Raw genomic sequence first — 19,971 nt, 5'->3', positions numbered from 1 at the left:
GAATCTCAATTGGGCAGCTTTAACAGTAAAGATAAGTTCACTTGCTTAAACTTGGAATGGAATAGCTTTCCTGTTCTAGGCGAACTTCCTCTTCTTTCTTGAACAAGCTGTCACGACCCAATTTATTGAGCCGAGACCGACGCTAGGGAACGGGAGTGGTAGCTCCGGAACCCGTAGCAAGCCTAAAACCACTATAAATTTTTCGCGAATTATATAAAACATTTTTAGAAAATCTTTTTAAACTTTATTATTATAAATATCAAAACATCTTTACTACTTTCTGAAAATCATCGCGAATCATTATTATAGACTAGGGTCTTACCGAGCGACACCTCTTGTCCAGCTCTGCCCTGTCTCTGATTATATTCTAGACCAATTCCACACAAGGCAATTGGTTAAGGAAATCAAACGGTTAAAATATGATTTTCATTAATAAATAGTTATATATGTATACTTTTATATCAAATCAGAGTTGCCCATTTAAATATACCGTTTGAATTTAAACCTGACATTACATACAGAAATCTACCGACTACTGCAGCTCTACGAGGAAAACATCCTTTGACATACTCTTTCACTATCATAGACTTCCGGAAGAAGGAAAGGAAGTCCGTCCTTTAAATTGCTTTGACCTGAAAGAAAGACTGTGAGGGGTCAGTATATGGGGATATACTGAGTGAGTCTATACATTTACTAATAAGTATCCATATAAAACGTAAAGCGTAAAACAATGCAATAACGTTCAAACCTCGTGCAGCCAAGTACAGGATCCGAATGAAACCTTAATCCTCAAACATACTAATAATCAATCAATCAACCCAATCATAAATATCAATTGCGAGTCCAACTCGCTGGTGGCCCAGCCACTAGATACGGGGACTTCCAGGCTACACCGTAGCCGAGTTCACTCTCGTATCGAAATCATAACCCCATCGTAAATTTCATATTCATCATCAGCTCCCAGCTGAGTTATATCAAAACTGGTGATCACACAGTCCTATTGTCGCCCAATAGGTAGCACGTTCCATCGGATCAATACTGGTTTCAAATCAAGCATATGCAATTCATAAAAAGAATTCGCATCGCAATCATGTTAAACAAACATAAAGCAATATAAAATATTTGCTTAAATAAATACTTTAAAAGTAAATCGTATAAACTCACAGTGACCGCTTATCCAAAAATACTCTGGTGCTCAGAAACATCTAGCTCCTCGAGCTCCTGGTCCAGCGGCTTCTTGCCTCGCCGGATCTAAAACTATTTTAAAATAATTGACTCACGTCAGAATCTTATTCTAAGATTGACTCTAGACTCGAGATACGACACACTAATTTTATTAACCGTCGTGCTTCTCACGTATATTCCGATAAACGGTATCTAACTCGTTTACAGATCAAATGTCATCTCTAGATTGATTCTCATTTAACCTCATTAGGTTAACGGCTCAAACTAATCGATAATTAATCAATTACTAATTGATTTCAAATCTCGATCTGCGTGTATAGTAAATTTTTCTCAAAATAGATCAATCGGCAAATTTTCTTTACGGGCGAGCCGCCGACGTGTGCGGGCTGCGGTCGCACGCCCTGATGTGCGGGCTGCGGACGCACGCCCCGCATATGCGGGCGCGTCGCCCGCCTATGCGGGCGCGTCGCCCGCGTAGTATGCGGGCGCATCGCCCGCGTAGTATGCGGGCGCATCGCCCGCGTAGTATGCGGGCGCGTCGCCCCGCATATGCGGGCGCATCGCCCGCCTATGCGGGCGCGCCGCCGCCATACGCGGGCGTGCCGCACACACCGTCCCGGACGATTTTCCGACGTGCTTTCGATCCAAAAACGCTCCTAACACACTTATAACATATAATCTAGGCTCAAAACGCTATAATTCAATCCTAATATCGATTAAAACGATATATTCATTTCGTGGCCTAAAACTTTGAATCGATATAACTCAAAATCTATCTGTCTAAACGAGAAAACGTCAAGCTTACCGTGATTCGCCTCTGGAATACGATCAATTCGAGCTATTAAACGTCGGAAACGGACGAGAAACGGAAATCGCGCGACGAACCGTAAGAATTGAACGAGAGAGATGAAGAACTGATTATGCCTTCTGGATGATTCCTTCATCCTTAAGGTTATATATATATTCTGGCTAATTTACATTTTGATCCTTCATCTCTTTAACTTAAACCAATTCTCTATTAAACTTTCTATTTTAACTTAACCATTACTTTAACTCAATTACGTACGTATTATTTATATCCAAATAAATAATACGATTCTAAAATTATTATTTCCCGTCAATAATCCTCTAATTTCTATTCTTGAGGCTCAATTGGCAAATTTACATTTTAGCCCTTAAACTTCTTAAAAATTGCAAATTAACCCAAAATGCATCCGCGTCCAAATTTTAAAAGGTCTTCGATTGACTCGAGACTTTTACCATAAATATTATAAAATATTTTGCGGACCTTGGCGAAATAATTCTTATCTCGGGATTTATAATTTATTTTATATTAATTTCCGAAGTTATTTTCTTAATTCCCACCAATCCGCGCAATAATTATTATTCTTTATTCCCGATATAATTAAATTAAATCCTTCTTAATTTAATTTATCGAAATTCACGACACGTGGCACGACTTAATTATTCTAAAATATTTGGGGTATTACATTCACCCCCCCTTAAAATAAATTCGTCCTCGAATTTAAAACTTTTGCCACGTATCAAGGTAAATTAATACGAATATTTCCACCTTATATCTTCTTTTATTGCTCACGTGTACTTTTCTTACGAACTAACTCGTTCAGGGAACTATTACCATAAGTTCCTTCTTTATCCGAAATTTTCATACTTGTATACTAATGCTCTTTACTGGTTTTTCTTCGTACGATAATTCTTCGGTCATTTCCACCGCTTGCAGTTGAATCGTTCGAGAAGGACTAGATACATCTTTCTCGGGATAACTTGATAAATCTTCTGATAGCGGGGTCGTGTTCAAACGTTATTATCATCCGATGCATTGCACGCTTACCTCCTTTTCCAAACGTCGTTTGAATACGACTATCACTAATCTTTTTGGCGTACCGCGGTCGTTCTTTTACTGGAATTACTAAAAATCTTGTTCTTTATCCTCTTATTACTTTGCTTGCAGGTTCCGGCACTTAATCTCTTATGGATAATACAAATTGTCGTCCTCATAATCTCTCATGTTCTTTAAACTTCTGTGTTTTGTTGTTTCTTAACGGCTTACTATCTACTTGCATGTAGCAAGATTCCTTGCTTGCATTACTTAAATTACTTGTCCAAAGTAATTATCTCACATCTAGCTATACTAATCTTACTCTTGTATTCATTATCTTGTGGTTATTTATCGTCTTATAATGTATAATTTCACTCTAGTTGATCGTAGAGTGAAAAGATTCTTTGTCCTTATTTCTATCAATTCTCCGCTCTGTTGACTTGCTAATCTTTGTGGTCCTGTACCACGAATCGCATTACTCTCGAATTACTTCATGGTGTGTATATTAAAACTCGTTTAAATACCTGCATCCTTATCCATGTCCTTATGGAAGTGGTTTTACTTGGGTTAGGGAAAACCTCTTCAGAACGTTCGTCTTTGTTATATTATCCTTATACGTTTTCCTAAACTTGTATGAAGTTAACTACACTCTTAGTATCACTTGATATATTTAGCATCTGCCTTCTCTGACGTATCTTATTTCTCGATCTTTCGATTCCATTCACTTCTCTGGTTAGTATTACTCTCTCTTCATTTGAGGTTCTATTTCAAATTTCTAAATTCGTAAATTAGTTTTGTAGCTTATCCTTGTAAATAGTTACAAGCATTCTTCATGCTTCTTTGACCTACCTCTCGAGGTATCATTATTCTTTCATATTCTTTCAACAGCTTTTTATCCTTATAACTTATTGTTTTCATTAGACATTCCTTATCTAATGACACTTAACGTTAATCCGATCCTAATCTTCACATTGTTATACTCTCATGTCATTACTGTTCTTATAGATTCTTAAATAATCCTGGTTCGATTCTTCATTAGCTCTTTGGTTCTAAGAAGGTATTAGACTCAATTAGATAATCTGGCTATTCATCTCTCTATTACTTCCGATAGGTAATTTACCTCTTTTCTATTCACGTCCTTTGTTAAAACCATTCGCTTCACGTTGGTTTATGAATCCATAGATAGCTTACGCTTGAAATCATAAAAATGACATTTATAAACTTTTATAATAACCTTTCGTTCCCTTCTTGTACTTTTCCTTGTATTCGCACTATGTATAAATACTTTTACTTACGATTCGTTCTTATCGCAACCTATTACTTCTTTTCATACCTCTTAATTTCATTCATTAGTACTATTTCTCATGTAACTTTCGTAATTCCTTTCACATACTCCTTTGTCGTTGTTCTCACATTCCACTTTTTTGTTGTTACCTTTTCAATCATTAATGAAAATCTTAGATGTTACTTCCTCTAGATCACTTTAAGATCCAATGCTTCAATATTCAATTATACTCATTGGATACATTCAATACTGACATTCGTTATGTCAGTGAGACTAATTTCAACCTTCTATTTTTACATTCCTTTAAAACTTCTCGATTCTTCGAGTAAAGTCCGTATTGAATCTTATACTTGATCTTCGTAATACTTTTGTATCTTTTCCTCATACTAGTCACTTGTCTATTTAATCGCTTTGATTCGTCCTAGATGTCTCTTAAAAGTTGAAATACTAATCATTAATGTTCCACGTATCGTTTCTTTTCGTTCTAAATACTTATAAGTCGTTAATAATCTTTTGATCATACTCCAAAATGATCTATAGCATACATGATGTCAACTCATCATTTCGCCTGTGGATATGATGTCCTCTTTTGTATTTAACTAGTATACCTTGAACTTTAATCAATGTCCTTGAATTATGACTTCACTTTTGGTATTCTAATCTTGACTATTCATTCTTCTTCTTTGACTCATTCGTTATATATCTTTCCATCTACTTGCTCATTTATATCTAATGGGAGGTATTCCTATAACCGTGTACTTAATCCATCGTAACATTCCTCATTCGACGTCATTTCTCGTATCAAACTTCAGGATATGTTTTTCTGTATTGACTATATAGCTTTCTTTCTCTTTTACTCCTATCATAGCTTAACTCTCTTGTATACATCGCTTCCTTGCTTTCTTCGTTTATCATAACATCCTTATCCAGCCATCTTTGTTCGTAAGATATTACGTATTCTAAGTGTTACTTACTTCGATCTATTCGCCAGTCCTAAAATATGGAACTCTTAATTCGTATATGCCTAGTACCATCTTCGTCATGAAACATGTGCCCTTCTTTCACATGCAGCGTTCATGTCTTTCTTTGAAAGTTGTCATTATCAACATTGTATAGCTATCGTACTATACTCTTTGCGCTTCATCCTTCTTATCCTCATCTCGTGACCTTATACTTCGTATACCTGTCTTTATCCTTTAATTTGTTGGTCAGAATGTACAACCGCACAGCTCGCTACACGAATTTCCAATTTCTTAACATAGTCACACAACCACATATATAATCCATCCTTTTTGTTTTATTAATCCTATGTGTCACTCCATTCTTATTTGCTACATATCTTACGTTCTTACTTATTACACTTTCACAGTGTGTTAGCTAGGTTGGTCCTTTCTAGTCGTATAAGTCTCCTATGAATAATCTTATGAAGCTGTCGCTTAGTCCTCCGTTCGACCATCGCAACGGTCAACTCCTAGTCAACCTTCTTAGAAATATTGTACTCCAATATTAAACCGATCCAACGGTTCAATCACAAGATATCTCAGTTTTACTAGACTTGTTAATCTTCCAATATAGTGTAAAACTCACATTTTCCATTCGTGGATATTACCTTTACACCTTTAGAGTTTAAGCTAATAATCACTTTCCATGTTCAACAATCACTTCCCACTCTTCTATCATCTTATAACATATAGAGTTCTAATCACCTCGTTCAAGATAAAGACATCTTAGTTCACCAGTCAATGAATTTCACTTCATCATTCAAGCGTATCGTGTCTTTCTATGTTATAATAGGTCTTAAATCTACGACTATTTTCGTATCTTCCCAAAGCATGACTTCTTGTTCGTGTTCTCGTACACGTTCTTTGTACCTTCGAGAATTGCTTGTAAGTAGATCTTAAGCATTTCCCTTTCGTTACAGAGTTCTAGTCTAGGTCTACTCACATTAAAACAATCATGGTTGCAACCATTTCGAAATCTTTGAAATCCAAAGAAACTGACTCTTTTACGAAATTCATATTTAAATTCTTTAAACATTAATATAATTGTGCACTAGGGCGATGATGTCTCTCATCCCCAAAGAGTTGCCATAACTTACCTTTCATCTGAACATAATGCATATGATGCATGTCCTACTAATGTATGAATTCAGTTCTATTCTTTTCATTTAATGTGTATGTAGTGATGCAATTCTATTCATGTCATGGCAATAGTATATTACTATATCGAATCTAGGCACAATTATACTTTCAAAATCATTAAAACAGTTAATCTTTGTAAATCACAAATCTTTCACCTTGTAAGTTCTCTAAACCTTAAACTCTGTAACTTGGGAAATTCTTCCATTCCTCTGAATCCACGTTTCATTATCGATCATCTAGTAGCGCTTATATCGCATAACTTTAATGGTATCACAATACCATACGATACTTAGCACGCTAGCCTCGTCATCGCGTTGCATAATGTCGACTGTCCACCTCGTACGTGATCATATGCAACGATCACATAATATATATCGATTATTCTTACGTAAGCAGAATACTTTCGCAAACGTATATCATCTAACAATCCTATCGATCATACTAATAGACTCAGATCGTAAGGAGGAGAGTTAAAATCTTAAGATCAAATGAAAACTGATCAAGACATGACTCGAATCCCTATGTGCTGCAGTAGTTCCTAGGTAGACTCACACATAAAACAGTGGTATCCTGAACCAACTGTTTAAAATCACATATTAGCAGAGGTAACTGGACCAACTGCTCTGATACCACAATTGTCACGACCCAATTTATTGAGCCGAGACCGGCGCTAGGGAACGGGAGTGGTAGCTCCGGAACCCGTAGCAAGCCTAAAACCACTATAAATTTTTCGCGAATTATATAAAACATTTTTAGAAAATCTTTTTAAACTTTATTATTATAAATACCAAAACATCTTTACTACTTTCTGAAAATCATCGCGAATCATTATTATAGACTAGGGTCTTACCGAGCGACACCTCTTGTCCAGCTCTGCCATGTCTCTGATTATATTCTAGACCAATTCCACACAAGGCAATTGGTTAAGGAAATCAAACGGTTAAAATATGATTTTCATTAATAAATAGTTATATATGTATACTTTTATATCAAATCAGAGTTGCCCATTTAAATATACCGTTTGAATTTAAACCTGACATTACATACAGAAATCTACCGACTACTGCAGCTCTACGAGGAAAACATCCTTTGACATACTCTTTCACTATCATAGACTTCCGGAAGAAGGAAAGGAAGTCCGTCCTTTAAATTGCTTTGACCTGAAAGAAAGACTGTGACGGGTCAGTATATGAGGATATACTGAGTGAGTCTATACATTTACTAATAAGTATCCATATAAAACGTAAAGCGTAAAACAATGCAATAACGTTCAAACCTCGTGCAGCCAAGTACAGGATCCGAATGAAACCTTAATCCTCAAACATACTAATAATCAATCAATCAACCCAATCATAAATATCAATTGCGAGTCCAACTCGCTGGTGGCCCAGCCACTAGATACGGGGACTTCCAGGCTACACCGTAGCCGAGTTCACTCTCGTATCGAAATCATAACCCCATCGTAAATTTCATATTCATCATCAGCTCCCAGCTGAGTTATATCAAAACTGGTGATCACACAGTCCTATTGTCGCCCAATAGGTAGCACGTTCCATCGGATCAATACTGGTTTCAAATCAAGCATATGCAATTCATAAAAAGAATTCGCATCGCAATCATGTTAAACAAACATAAAGCAATATAAAATATTTGCTTAAATAAATACATTAAAAGTAAATCGTATAAACTCACAGTGACCGCTTATCCAAAAATACTCTGGTGCTCAGAAACATCTAGCTCCTCGAGCTCCTGGTCCAGCGGCTTCTTGCCTCGCCGGATCTAAAACTATTTTAAAATAATTGACTCACGTCAGAATCTTATTCTAAGATTGACTCTAGACTCGAGATACGACACACTAATTTTATTAACCGTCGTGCTTCTCACGTATATTCCGATAAACGGTATCTAACTCGTTTACAGATCAAATGTCATCTCTAGATTGATTCTCATTTAACCTCATTAGGTTAACGGCTCAAACTAATCGATAATTAATCAATTACTAATTGATTTCAAATCTCGATCTGCGTGTATAGTAAATTTTTCTCAAAATAGATCAATCGGCAAATTTTCTTTACGGGCGAGCCGCCGACGTGTGCGGGCTGCGGTCGCACGCCCTGATGTGCGGGCTGCGGACGCACGCCCCGCATATGCGGGCGCGTCGCCCGCGTAGTATGCGGGCGCGTCGCCCGCGTAGTATGCGGGCGCATCGCCCGCGTAGTATGCGGGCGCGTCGCCCGCCTATGCGGGCGCATCGCCCGCGTAGTATGCGGGCGCACGCCCCGCATATGCGGGCGCATCGCCCGCCTATGCGGGCGCGCCGCCGCCATACGCGGGCGTGCCGCACACACCGTCCCGGACGATTTTCCGACGTGCTTTCGATCCAAAAACGCTCCTAACACACTTATAACATATAATCTAGGCTCAAAACGCTATAATTCAATCCTAATATCGATTAAAACGATATATTCATTTCGTGGCCTAAAACTTTGAATCGATATAACTCAAAATCTATCTGTCTAAACGAGAAAACGTCAAGCTTACCGTGATTCGCCTCTGGAATACGATCAATTCGAGCTATTAAACGTCGGAAACGGACGAGAAACGGTAATCGCGCGACGAACCGTAAGAATTGAACGAGAGAGATGAAGAACTGATTATGCCTTCTGGATGATTCCTTCATCCTTAAGGTTATATATATATTCTGGCTAATTTACATTTTGATCCTTCATCTCTTTAACTTAAACCAATTATCTATTAAACTTTCTATTTTAACTTAACCATTACTTTAACTCAATTACGTACGTATTATTTATATCCAAATAAATAATACGATTCTAAAATTATTATTTCCCGTCAATAATCCTCTAATTTCTATTCTTGAGGCTCAATTGGCAAATTTACATTTTAGCCCTTAAACTTCTTAAAAATTGCAAATTAACCCAAAATGCATCCGCGTCCAAATTTTAAAAGGTCTTCGATTGACTCGAGACTTTTACCATAAATATTATAAAATATTTCGCGGACCTTGGCGAAATAATTCTTATCTCGGGATTTATAATTTATTTTATATTAATTTCCGAAGTTATTTTCTTAATTCCCACCAATCCGCGCAATAATTATTATTCTTTATTCCCGATATAATTAAATTAAATCCTTCTTAATTTAATTTATCGAAATTCACGACACGTGACACGACTTAATTATTCTAAAATATTTGGGGTATTACACAAGCATACCGAAAACGAACGAAAAAAAGCTGACCTGAAAAACGTTTCAATCTCCTATAGCATCTTCTTTAAAACAAAGAGAGAAGTATCTAGGATTAAACTCATTCCTATTTAGAAGATCATAATTTATCATATAAAAAACATAAGACAACGATATAGACAAAATAAGTAATCCATGCTGGAATAGATAACTTGTTCACTAAAAGAATGTTCTAGTCAGTATTATTAAACTTATACAAGCTGGAGAGTAAATATGGTATCTGACTGAGATAAATATTGTCTGGTAATTTTTAATTTAAATAAAATATTTATTTAAGCATTATTATGAGGACTATCGATTTTTATATACTATAATTTAATTTTTTTATCTTTTTTATAATAAAACTTATTGTTAATAAAATATTTTCATAATTTTTAATTTTTATTAAACTATTTATTTAATTTTACTATATTATTTATTTTATTATAAATCTTTTATTAATAAATATCTATAATAAATTCCCAATTTGTGTTAAATTTTAATTTTAATTTTAATTGTTAATATATTTATTATAAAAAAATTATTTATAAATAATTATTACTTTTTATTGTAAAGTTGATATTTCTAAAAAGTTAATAATCAATGAAACATAAGATCTAAGTTTCTATAACCTGATTATTTAACTTCATATTACTATTCTATATTATTATTATTCCGTTAAAAAAATATTCTATATTATTTAATTTTAAAATTATTTTATATCATTGTAAGCTTCAAATTGATAGAAAATGCTGATTTAAATTATATTTTATGTATTTTATTTTATAACTAATCGATATTCTCATTAATTTTCAATTTAAATTAGTTGTTTATTTAATTTCTATTTATTTAGTATTTAATTATCAAAATATTACTTTTAAAATTATTATTATTTTCTTTTGTAAAATTTATTATTTTTAAAATCTTAATTATTAAGATTTAATAAATTCATTAATTTTAATTCAATTTATAAAATATAAGTTATATAATAATATTTTATTTTAAAAATACTTATTTTAAAAGTTAATTTAATTTAAATTACAACTATTAATTGTAAACTAATTGATTAATATTATTTTTAAATTGATTAGATTGAAATAAAAACTTATCTATATATAACTTTAATAAATAATATATTATTACAATAATTCTCCGTTACTACACGAATTTACAATTATACGAAAGCTCTTTTCCTTTTTGAGAATATGAGAACTCTTTCTTTAAGAGTAGTGTTATACCACAAGAAGTGGTATGACACTAATTACACTAATTCTGTTGGTATTACAACAATAAATGTGCAATTTAATTTATAAAAATATATAAAAATACTACCTTAAAATAAATTTTGAATATATCACCTAGCATCAATTTTAGAATTTAGCAATACGATGAACGATTGGAAGTTCAACATAAAATTACTAATGTGTCATTAAAATGTACTAAATCATGTCATGTAAATACCATAAGAGTTATCATAATATACTATAATATCTCTAATTATATTTTTTATAATATAAAATATTTTAGAAATGGAAAGTAAATATTTTTTTAATTATAAAAAATATTTTTTAGTTCAATGGATCCTCTAATATTAATATTCTAGTTTTTATAAATATTAAATAATATTAATTTATTAGTTTATTTATTTATTTTATTGGGAAAAGAATAAATATCATATTAATTTGTCCGGTAAATTGAATAGTATCAATAAACAGATAGAAAGTGAAATTTAACTCTATATACACTCTCTACTTTTAAATAATAAAAAAAAAGTCATTTTTGCCCTTAAACTTTGTCTACAGAATCAAATGAGAGCCCCTAACGATATCCTTAATGTCTTATAAGTGAGCAATCAAACACCAATTTTGATTCATAAATGAGACATTGGGCTCTAGTTGTCAAAATCAAAGGGCATACTGTTTCTTTTTAAGATGTTAGAGACATATTTGAACATTTTCGGACGTTAAGGGTTTATTTGATCCTCGAGTCAAATCTTAGAAAAATAAACAACCCTTTTTCCAATAATAAATAATCAATTCAACTTTTAATTTATCATTAAATTCTTTAAATTAAAGAGTTCGACCCTTTTAAAGAATTTTCGGAAGATATTATTAGTGAATTAATGTAAATGTAATTGCAAATAGTCTTTCTCAACACTAGAAAAACAGAACCCTCAAAGAAGAATGATAAGGAAATTGAGTTGGACGTTGAAGGTTAAAAAAAATTCAAAAAGATACTATTAATCTTGTTTATTAATTAATGCATAAAAACTGTCCAATAATCTTGTTCATATAATATAATCAACCTAGATCATAAATTGTTAGAGTTCTACACGTATGAGTTATGTAATATGGATTAATATGATTTGACTACGAATATGTATAGATATAATAGGCAAGAATATCGACATATATATGCAATTTTAATACAAATTAGGAATAAACAGAAAATGTTTGAAGAGATGAATTGGAATTTTATGTACTAAAAAATTCAAATTTGATACCAAAAATGCACAACTGTTGCTCTTATTAACTTCTAACGATCTCTTCAAATTTGAACCATTAATAAATACAATGACATATTATTTCCATTTTTGAAATTTTAATAATCAAACATAGACTTCATGCAAAAGTAAATGTAATAATGGGACCAAATCATGGATTTTTATTACGGAAATTTGACCTTTTTAGGGCAATCAACAATGTTCACATAGTAGTTCAAATTATATATTAGGAATAATTGCATGGACATAAGTATTCTCATCACATTAATATTTTGCTTAATTGATGCATATAATAACTTTAGAACGAGATTTTATTCCATTTTTGAAAAAATATTTTTTTTATTTATATTCAAACCCTAGTTATAAAGACATCCATCTTTGATTAATTTTTGTCAAACCCAAAAAAAAAAGCCAGTTTTCTTTAATTTTAGTCTGTTTAATGGAGTCAATTATTCTAGAACCATGTCTCTCTGGTGCCTCAAGCATATCAGCTGCTTCAGAGGGAAGTAACCCTAAAGCTAGTAATGATATGAAGATGAAGAAGAAAGAGACGATCTCTCCAACAACCCACGAATCGAATTCTCGTGTTTTGCTCGACTTGAAGCTGTCGAGGGAAGATCCGATTCGTGGGTCCAGTTCGAGTTCAAAGTTAGAACTCAATCTTTTTAACCCTATGAATAATAATGGCAGTTCTTCTAATGAAGATAATACCGTGCGCGAGAAGCAATCCGATCAATCAAGGGTTTTTCCATGCAACTTTTGCAAGAGAGAGTTTTCGACATCTCAAGCCCTCGGAGGGCATCAAAACGCGCACAAACAAGAACGTCAACTAGCGAAAAGGCGTCAAGGGATGGATTTAAGTGCTTTTGGTCACTATCCATATTATCCTTATTCAAGCCTTTCAAATACTCATCCTTTCTATGGATCTTTTAGTAGATCACTTGGGGTTAGAATGGAGTCTTTGATTCAAAAACCATCGACTTATCCGTGGATGTCCTCGACTGGCGGGGGATATCGATACGCTCAAGGCGGCTGGCCTAGGCACGCGATGATGAATACACAATCTTCCATTGATCATCATAGATTAAGAGTTGAGAGTTTGAATGGTCTTAATAATGGCGGATTTGGTACTATTCCGAGATTTGATGATAATAAACATAATTTATTTGCTTCATCATCATCAAATAATTTGCCAATTATTAAACCATCCATCGTTGATAATCCTTCTCGAGGCGATCGTCCAGCAAGAGATCAAGTTGATGCATCAGGAATTGATTTGTCATTAAAACTTTAAATATTATGTATTTGCTAGCTTTTAAAGAATATCACATGTTTGTCATTGATTTTTTATTCTCACAATTAATTTAGATTTTTTTAATGCGAAAATTATCATTTGTTTATGATATATGTTGATGCTCTATTGAAGTCTATTAATTAAATTTTGCGTGCATGTAATTTTATGTATTTAAGTAAATATTGCATTTTCCCATGGAGGAAGAGGGTTATGCACTTCAAATTTCAAAATTGAAAAAATACATTAATGTTAGGCTTTAGAAAAAGAATCTGTAAGTTTACTATATTGTGCATAAATACAAAATTTTATTTTTCATTTTAATTATGTATTTTAGTCACTTTTGAGTCAACCATTTAAAATTATCTAATAAAAATACAAAAAGGAAAGATATTTGATTATAAGGATCAAAGAAGATATAATTAAGCATTGATTACTAGATCATTTGATGTTGAGAACTCAGATTTTGTTTTCGTTCTTGATTTAATACGAGTTTGAAAACAAATAAATTAATGTTTTACGTGAATGTAATATCAATATGTGTATCTCGTCATGCATTTGATTTGCACTTACGTAAAACGATCTATTTTAACGTGGGGTTTACACGACGTTTAAATTTTAGCAATCATATTAGCAATTTTATATCAATATTTTAATCGGTACATTAAATTGTAAAATTTTAAGAATTCATACACATTCTTATTAAACTTAGAAAGATATGATAAAAATATTTATGATGGTACTTTTTTTTTATAATTAACTCTATTGTGAGAGAATATAATTAGTTATATGTAACTGGAGGCTTTTCCTACAATTATTTTGTTTTTAGTTTACTTGTATTTTTATAGTATATGAAAATAAACATAAAAATAGTTTTAATATTATGTTAATTTCCAAAGTTTTATAATTTGTTTTTGATATTTTATGCTAATTTCAATATGTTTATCTTCAATTGACTCAATTTTAAAGAAATTTGGATTAAATTGTCAAAATAGACTAACTTTGATCTGAATAAATTTATCTCATAAGTTGAAGCATCAGAATGACCCTCTTTATTTAATGATTATTTGTCAAAAAATAGACGATATGGTTATGCGCGCACAGAGCAGAAGTGTAAAATGTTTTGAGAGAATGGATATGGCGACTGCGACGGCAACCTTACTACGGTCACCGCCTCCAATTTTGGCGCCAAAATCATCCAAAAATTTCAACAGAATTACAGTTAGAGTTTGTAAGTGCAGCAGCAGCGGCAATTCTCCTCCGCTATCTTCTATCACTCCGATCAACCAAAATACCTTATCTATAATTCAGAGTTCTGGTGTTATTGCTTGCCTTCGAGCCAATAGGTACTGTGACTTTTTAATGATCTTTTCAAGATAAGATTTAGTTCTTTTATTTCTTATTGAATTGAGAATTTAGTGCAGAGGTTGCATATGAAGCTGCTTCTGCTGCACTTAGAGGTGGAATCTCAGTGGTGAGTTTTTTTTTCTTTCATATGACATTTTTAATTTCCTAATAATTCTTCGTTTTGTTAGGGTTTGGATTTGTTTTCAATTTTTTTTGTTTATGTGCAGTTGGAGATTGTGGTGTCCACTCCTTGTGTGTTTCAGGTGGCTTTCAATCTTGATATGTCGTTTCCTTTTGGCTTTTGATTGTCTGTTATACTTATACGCGCCGTAATTGTAGTTTTATCTGTATTTTTTTGTCATTTTGAAAAAATATCTGGTGTGGATTTCAGATTTTACAGCAGCTGGTGCAGGATCATCCTACAAAAGTCTTGGGGGTAATCTTAGTTTCTAAAACCTTTTGCTTCTTTCAACGAATTCTGTTATGTTATGTGCTATGGAGTAGACTAGTGCATTATTTGACAAGCTTACCGGACTTTTAGATTAAAGGGAATGAATGGGTGCTTGTCATTTGCGTTAGCATTGCCCCTGTCTTGTGTATTATGGTTATTATATAAATATCTTTATATGATTTGAATGTGTCAGCATACCAGAAAATGTAGCGTGTTTCGTTTGCAATGAATTCCACCAAGATGCAGGCATTATGCTTTCCCTTTTAGTATTGACATGTTTTACATTTCTATATGAGCAATCTGGCTTTAGACACAAAGTATTCATCTTATATCTATCTATATAATTTAGAAACTCATAGTGGACTGAATCACTGAGGGAATTTGTGGTCATGATGAATTTTACAGGTTGGTACCGTTTTAAGTCTTGAGGATGCTATAAATGCGAAGGATGCTGGAGCTAAATTCTTCATGAGTCCTGCAATGATGAAGGTATAAATTTTCTATTCTTAGAATTACATGACTTTTGTTCTTGAATTAAACTGAGTTATTAGCCATGAAGAGTTTCTATGCACTCTCCTCCACCTTCCTCTCATATATAACTAAACCCGCTTGCTTCTCATTAGGGTATCATGGAAGCTGTCCACGATGGTGAAGTTCTGTACATACCTGGTGCAATGACACCGACAGAAGTAAGAAACTCCTTCACTTAAGCTTGATTCTTATTCTATTTTGCTACTGTTATAATCTATGTAATGGTGAATTTGGAAGACTTATTATCATATTGTAGTATTATTAGTGTTGGACTATGAGACAATTTCAGCCATTTTATATTTTTATTGTTTTATAACCAGAACCTGTTTTTACAGATATTGTCTGCTTATGATGCTGGTGCTAAAATTGTAAAGGTGAACTTACTATTCTTAAGGTATTGCAATTGGTAGAAATAGTGAAGGAAACATAGAATCTTAGCTGCATTGACTTGATGTGGTTTAATGTCAAGACTCATTCTTTAATATGTAACAACTTATCTGAATAGCCAATATGTGTGCATTTAGTCTTAAATTGGTTTAGGCGCTTTGTAAAAAATGTATTTGCATGTTTAATTGGTTATTATTCTTGTCCATTTTCATTATTTAAGAAATGCTTTAAATTGTGGATGATGGGTTTATGTTTAGACCATGAAAGAACTTATGGAATTTGTCTTTATCTTTTGGGTGAATCAGGTCTATCCAGTTTCTGCTTTAGGCGGTATCCGATATATATCAGCACTAAATAAACCTTTCGCTCACATACCCATGGTTGCATCTCAAGGAATAAAGATAGGTATGACATGAGCACTAAATCTGTGATCCTTGTCCCCTAATGAAACTTGTATGGTATTAAAGAAAATATTTTTGAAGCATATAAGCTTCCAGTTTCATTACTTGCTCGATAAGTTTATTAAAACATGTCTGCGGCGTAACAGATATGTACATTACTGTCATCGCAGAAAGGATGAAATTGTACTTATATGATTGCTTTCTTGTCCTCAATTTGAGGTTTATTTTTCATTATCGAGTACATTTGCCAGGTGCCTTTCAGCTCTTGAAGTGTTTTTATGCCTTCATAATAAATTGTAGCATGCATTATTCTCATTTCCATTTTGTTTGAAAAGAATGGTAATTAAGTACTGTATTTTCATCTGTGTTATTCTGTAATCATTGCATTGCTCGATAAAGGTATAATTTATAGGGCATTGAGCTTCTTCTTTTTCCTCTTTCCTAGGTCCCAGTTTAATACTACAGTAAAAAAAATGTTCCTTTGTTTCCAGCTATAGGTGCTCCTTGCTTTTGAATGAAATTCATTTCAAATTAATGCAGATTCTGTAGGTGACTACATCTCCTGTGGAGCATCATCGGTTGTTTTATCTGATGCCATATTTGAGAAAGAAGCAATGGCTCAAAAAAAATTCGATGCAATATATCAACTTGCAGAGCTTGCTGCTTTGCACGGCAAAAAAGCTGTGGCACGGTGAGTTTGAGTATGGCTTGTTTAATATAATTGCCCGTCTTTTCCATGTTTAGCTAGACTTTAATCATATTTTGTCTGCTAAATTATGTGGCATTCCCTTCTGTCTTCGGATTCCATAGTAGCTATGTGTTTTGTGCTCAATCCAGTCACATGCATCACATAATGTTACTAGATATCAAGCGAGGAACCTAACTGATTGAGTAGTATATCTGGTTTGGTACTTGCAAAAGTGACTTCTCTTATATAAGCAAGCTACTTAGCCTAGGAGCCTGTAACGAGTTTTTCTTTTATCGAGCATCACATGATACAAAATTTGCAATTGCTTAAAATAGTAACAATAAAACACACTAGTTAGAACATAGTTTCTAATTTATATATTTCGTTATCTGTAAATGCTAAATGACATAGATCTGTTTTTTGGCAAATGTATATTTCTGTGCTAATAAATCACCCCGTCACAAGAACAATTGATCATCATACTTCGCACTGTAGTTCTATTGGCTTCATCAAATTTCTTCATTACATGTATTTTAGGCATCTCCATTTGCTATAGTTTATCAATCTCCATATGCTCTGACAGTATGTTACTTAGTTAATTTAACAAAATCTTGCTTTCATTTCTTTTTCCTTTTGAAAATCTTATGTTTTTGATTTTTGCCGAATTGTCTTGTCGTGCAGAAAGCAAAATAACACCTCAAACTAACTGAGCAGCTTCCACATGTTGTGCACACCTGACTTGTTTAGAAGTGGTGAGACGGTATTGAAGGTCCAGTTGGAACATAGTCCTGTCTGAGACTGGTTAATCTCTGCATACAGCCTACGCATAAGTCTTGTTGAAGTATTCCATATTTCTAAACTGTTTAACAGATTTCAGATAATTTGTTCATTTGGAAACTCCGGTGAGTTGCAGATCCTTGTCTACAGAACTTCCGAAAAGTTGTGAGCTCGGCTATGCACAATCCAACAAAGATAAAACGGGGTACAGTTATTTCCATTCCAAAACTTTTCTTATCAGTACTTGTTCATATATGGAGTCTGGTGCCTGTCTAGAAGGTGAAAGAAAATTTTGAATAATGTTAGGGATGCTTATGGATCAGATTAAGTAGATGAATCATGAAAGTTATTCAGAAGCAGCCACCCGAAAGGAATTTTGTTTTGTACAAAAAGAATATTGAATGGAAATGTTCATATTTGTTATTTTGATAGTCATGTGGTGATAGGGGTGTGCAAAAGTTGGAACCAAAACCGACGACTTAAGTGGCAATTTCCCCTCAACTTCTAAGCAATGAGTAATTAACACATAAGTTAACTTTGTGAGCAAACTAGTCACGGATTTGGTAATTATGGGCAATTAACCCCATTTTGGCAAATTAGATTACAAGTTGAGAGGGCAAATTGTCAATTTAAGGAACAATTAGCTTACAAGTTGAGGGGACAAATTGCCAAAATGAGGTTAATTGTCCATAATCAACAAGTTTGTGACTAATTTGTCCACAAAGTTAATTTATGTGTTAATTGCCCATTGCTTACAAGTTGAAGGGGTAAATTGCCATTTAAGTCAAAAACCGACCAATGAACCTAACTAGAAAATTCTTTCGGTTTTGTTTGGTTTGACAGTATAATTTTTTTAAGTTTTCCAGTTTGATTCGGCTTTGGTTATAAAAAGTTGCAGTTAAATGTTAGTGCAAACCAAACCAAACTGAAAATTATTAGAACTGATTCATTTGGTTCAGTTTGAACTTTGATATCCTTATAAATGTGGTTTGATTTTAAGAAAAAGTACAATTTTAGTTCATGTTCAAGCAAAGAAACAATGTCATTATCTTGGTAAGAAAAAGCAGAGGTTTTTGAACTGTGTCATATCAGTACAAGTCAATGAAAAAGTTGTATGGTTACTGGGTGTCTAGCCATCAATTTTTGCCAGCTGTCTGAATCCTTAATCTGTATATTAATTAATTTATATTTGGTCAAATTATTTTAATTAAATTCTATAATTGGAAAGATCTTTGATTTATCACACCATAAGGACATCTGTGGATTGTCGGTCAGTTCTCAATTTGTAAACAATTATTGTAGTATTATATTTTTAATTATCTCCGAGTTATTTTTGCTGATTGATCTTATTCCCTAGTTCTCATTTGAACTCCTACAAATCAATTCCATCTTTCTTTCTGAAATCTAATTTTATATTTGTTTTTTATCAGTTGACATAATTAAAAAATTGCATTGGTTAAGTTATTATAAAACATAATTTTAAATATGGCTTTTGAATTTATTTTATTTCTATACGAGGCCATAAATTGTCAAAGATTTTATTTTTTAAGCTCTAAAATTTATTTTTTTAGCTCTAATTTTTTTTTTATTTTAAACAAGTCATAGATTTTATTCTCTAAATTTAACAATTGACATTGTCATCATTTTTGGCGAGTTAATGAAAATTTCGTTAGCTTTAACTCGTTTGGTGTATGATGTATTGTAGATCGGTGACTATAATATTTAATTTGTATAGTAATCAAAATCAAAATATAGATACTATAAAATAATAAAACTTATTTGGTTAAGAATTACTATTAAATGTCTAATTTAAAAAATATTTATATAATTCTTTTATATGAAATAGTAACTTTATTGAGCATTAAAAAAGAAATTTAAATGACATCAATTAAAATAAA

At 32.8% G+C, this 19,971-nt stretch overlaps 2 protein-coding genes across 3 annotated transcripts; both read left to right on the top strand.

Moving 5' to 3' along the window:
* Positions 1-12,639: 12,639 nt before the first annotated feature.
* LOC130015511 (zinc finger protein 3-like) lies at positions 12,640-13,494 on the top strand. Its single transcript, XM_056105824.1, has one exon. It carries the CDS (start codon positions 12,640-12,642, stop codon positions 13,492-13,494), a length of 855 nt encoding a protein of 284 aa, XP_055961799.1.
* A 1,086-nt stretch (positions 13,495-14,580) lies between these two features.
* Positions 14,581-18,496, top strand: LOC126679824 (uncharacterized). 2 transcript variants are annotated; one of them, XM_050374829.1, is made up of 10 exons: positions 14,581-14,837; positions 14,911-14,965; positions 15,066-15,101; positions 15,230-15,274; positions 15,695-15,778; positions 15,913-15,978; positions 16,156-16,194; positions 16,513-16,612; positions 17,149-17,299; positions 17,978-18,496. In XM_050374829.1, the coding sequence occupies exons 1-10, from the start codon at positions 14,584-14,586 to the stop codon at positions 18,000-18,002; spliced, it is 855 nt and encodes a 284-aa protein (XP_050230786.1). In that variant the 5' UTR covers positions 14,581-14,583; the 3' UTR covers positions 18,003-18,496. The 2 variants fall into 2 exon arrangements, with proteins under 2 accessions (XP_050230786.1, XP_050230787.1); XM_050374830.1 differs by lacking the exon at positions 16,156-16,194.
* Positions 18,497-19,971: the final 1,475 nt, after the last annotated feature.

Source organism: Mercurialis annua, linkage group LG5 (assembly GCF_937616625.2).
Source record: "Mercurialis annua linkage group LG5, ddMerAnnu1.2, whole genome shotgun sequence".
NCBI classification, from domain to species: domain Eukaryota; kingdom Viridiplantae; phylum Streptophyta; class Magnoliopsida; order Malpighiales; family Euphorbiaceae; genus Mercurialis; species Mercurialis annua.
This window is presented reverse-complemented; position numbering and strand designations above follow the sequence as displayed.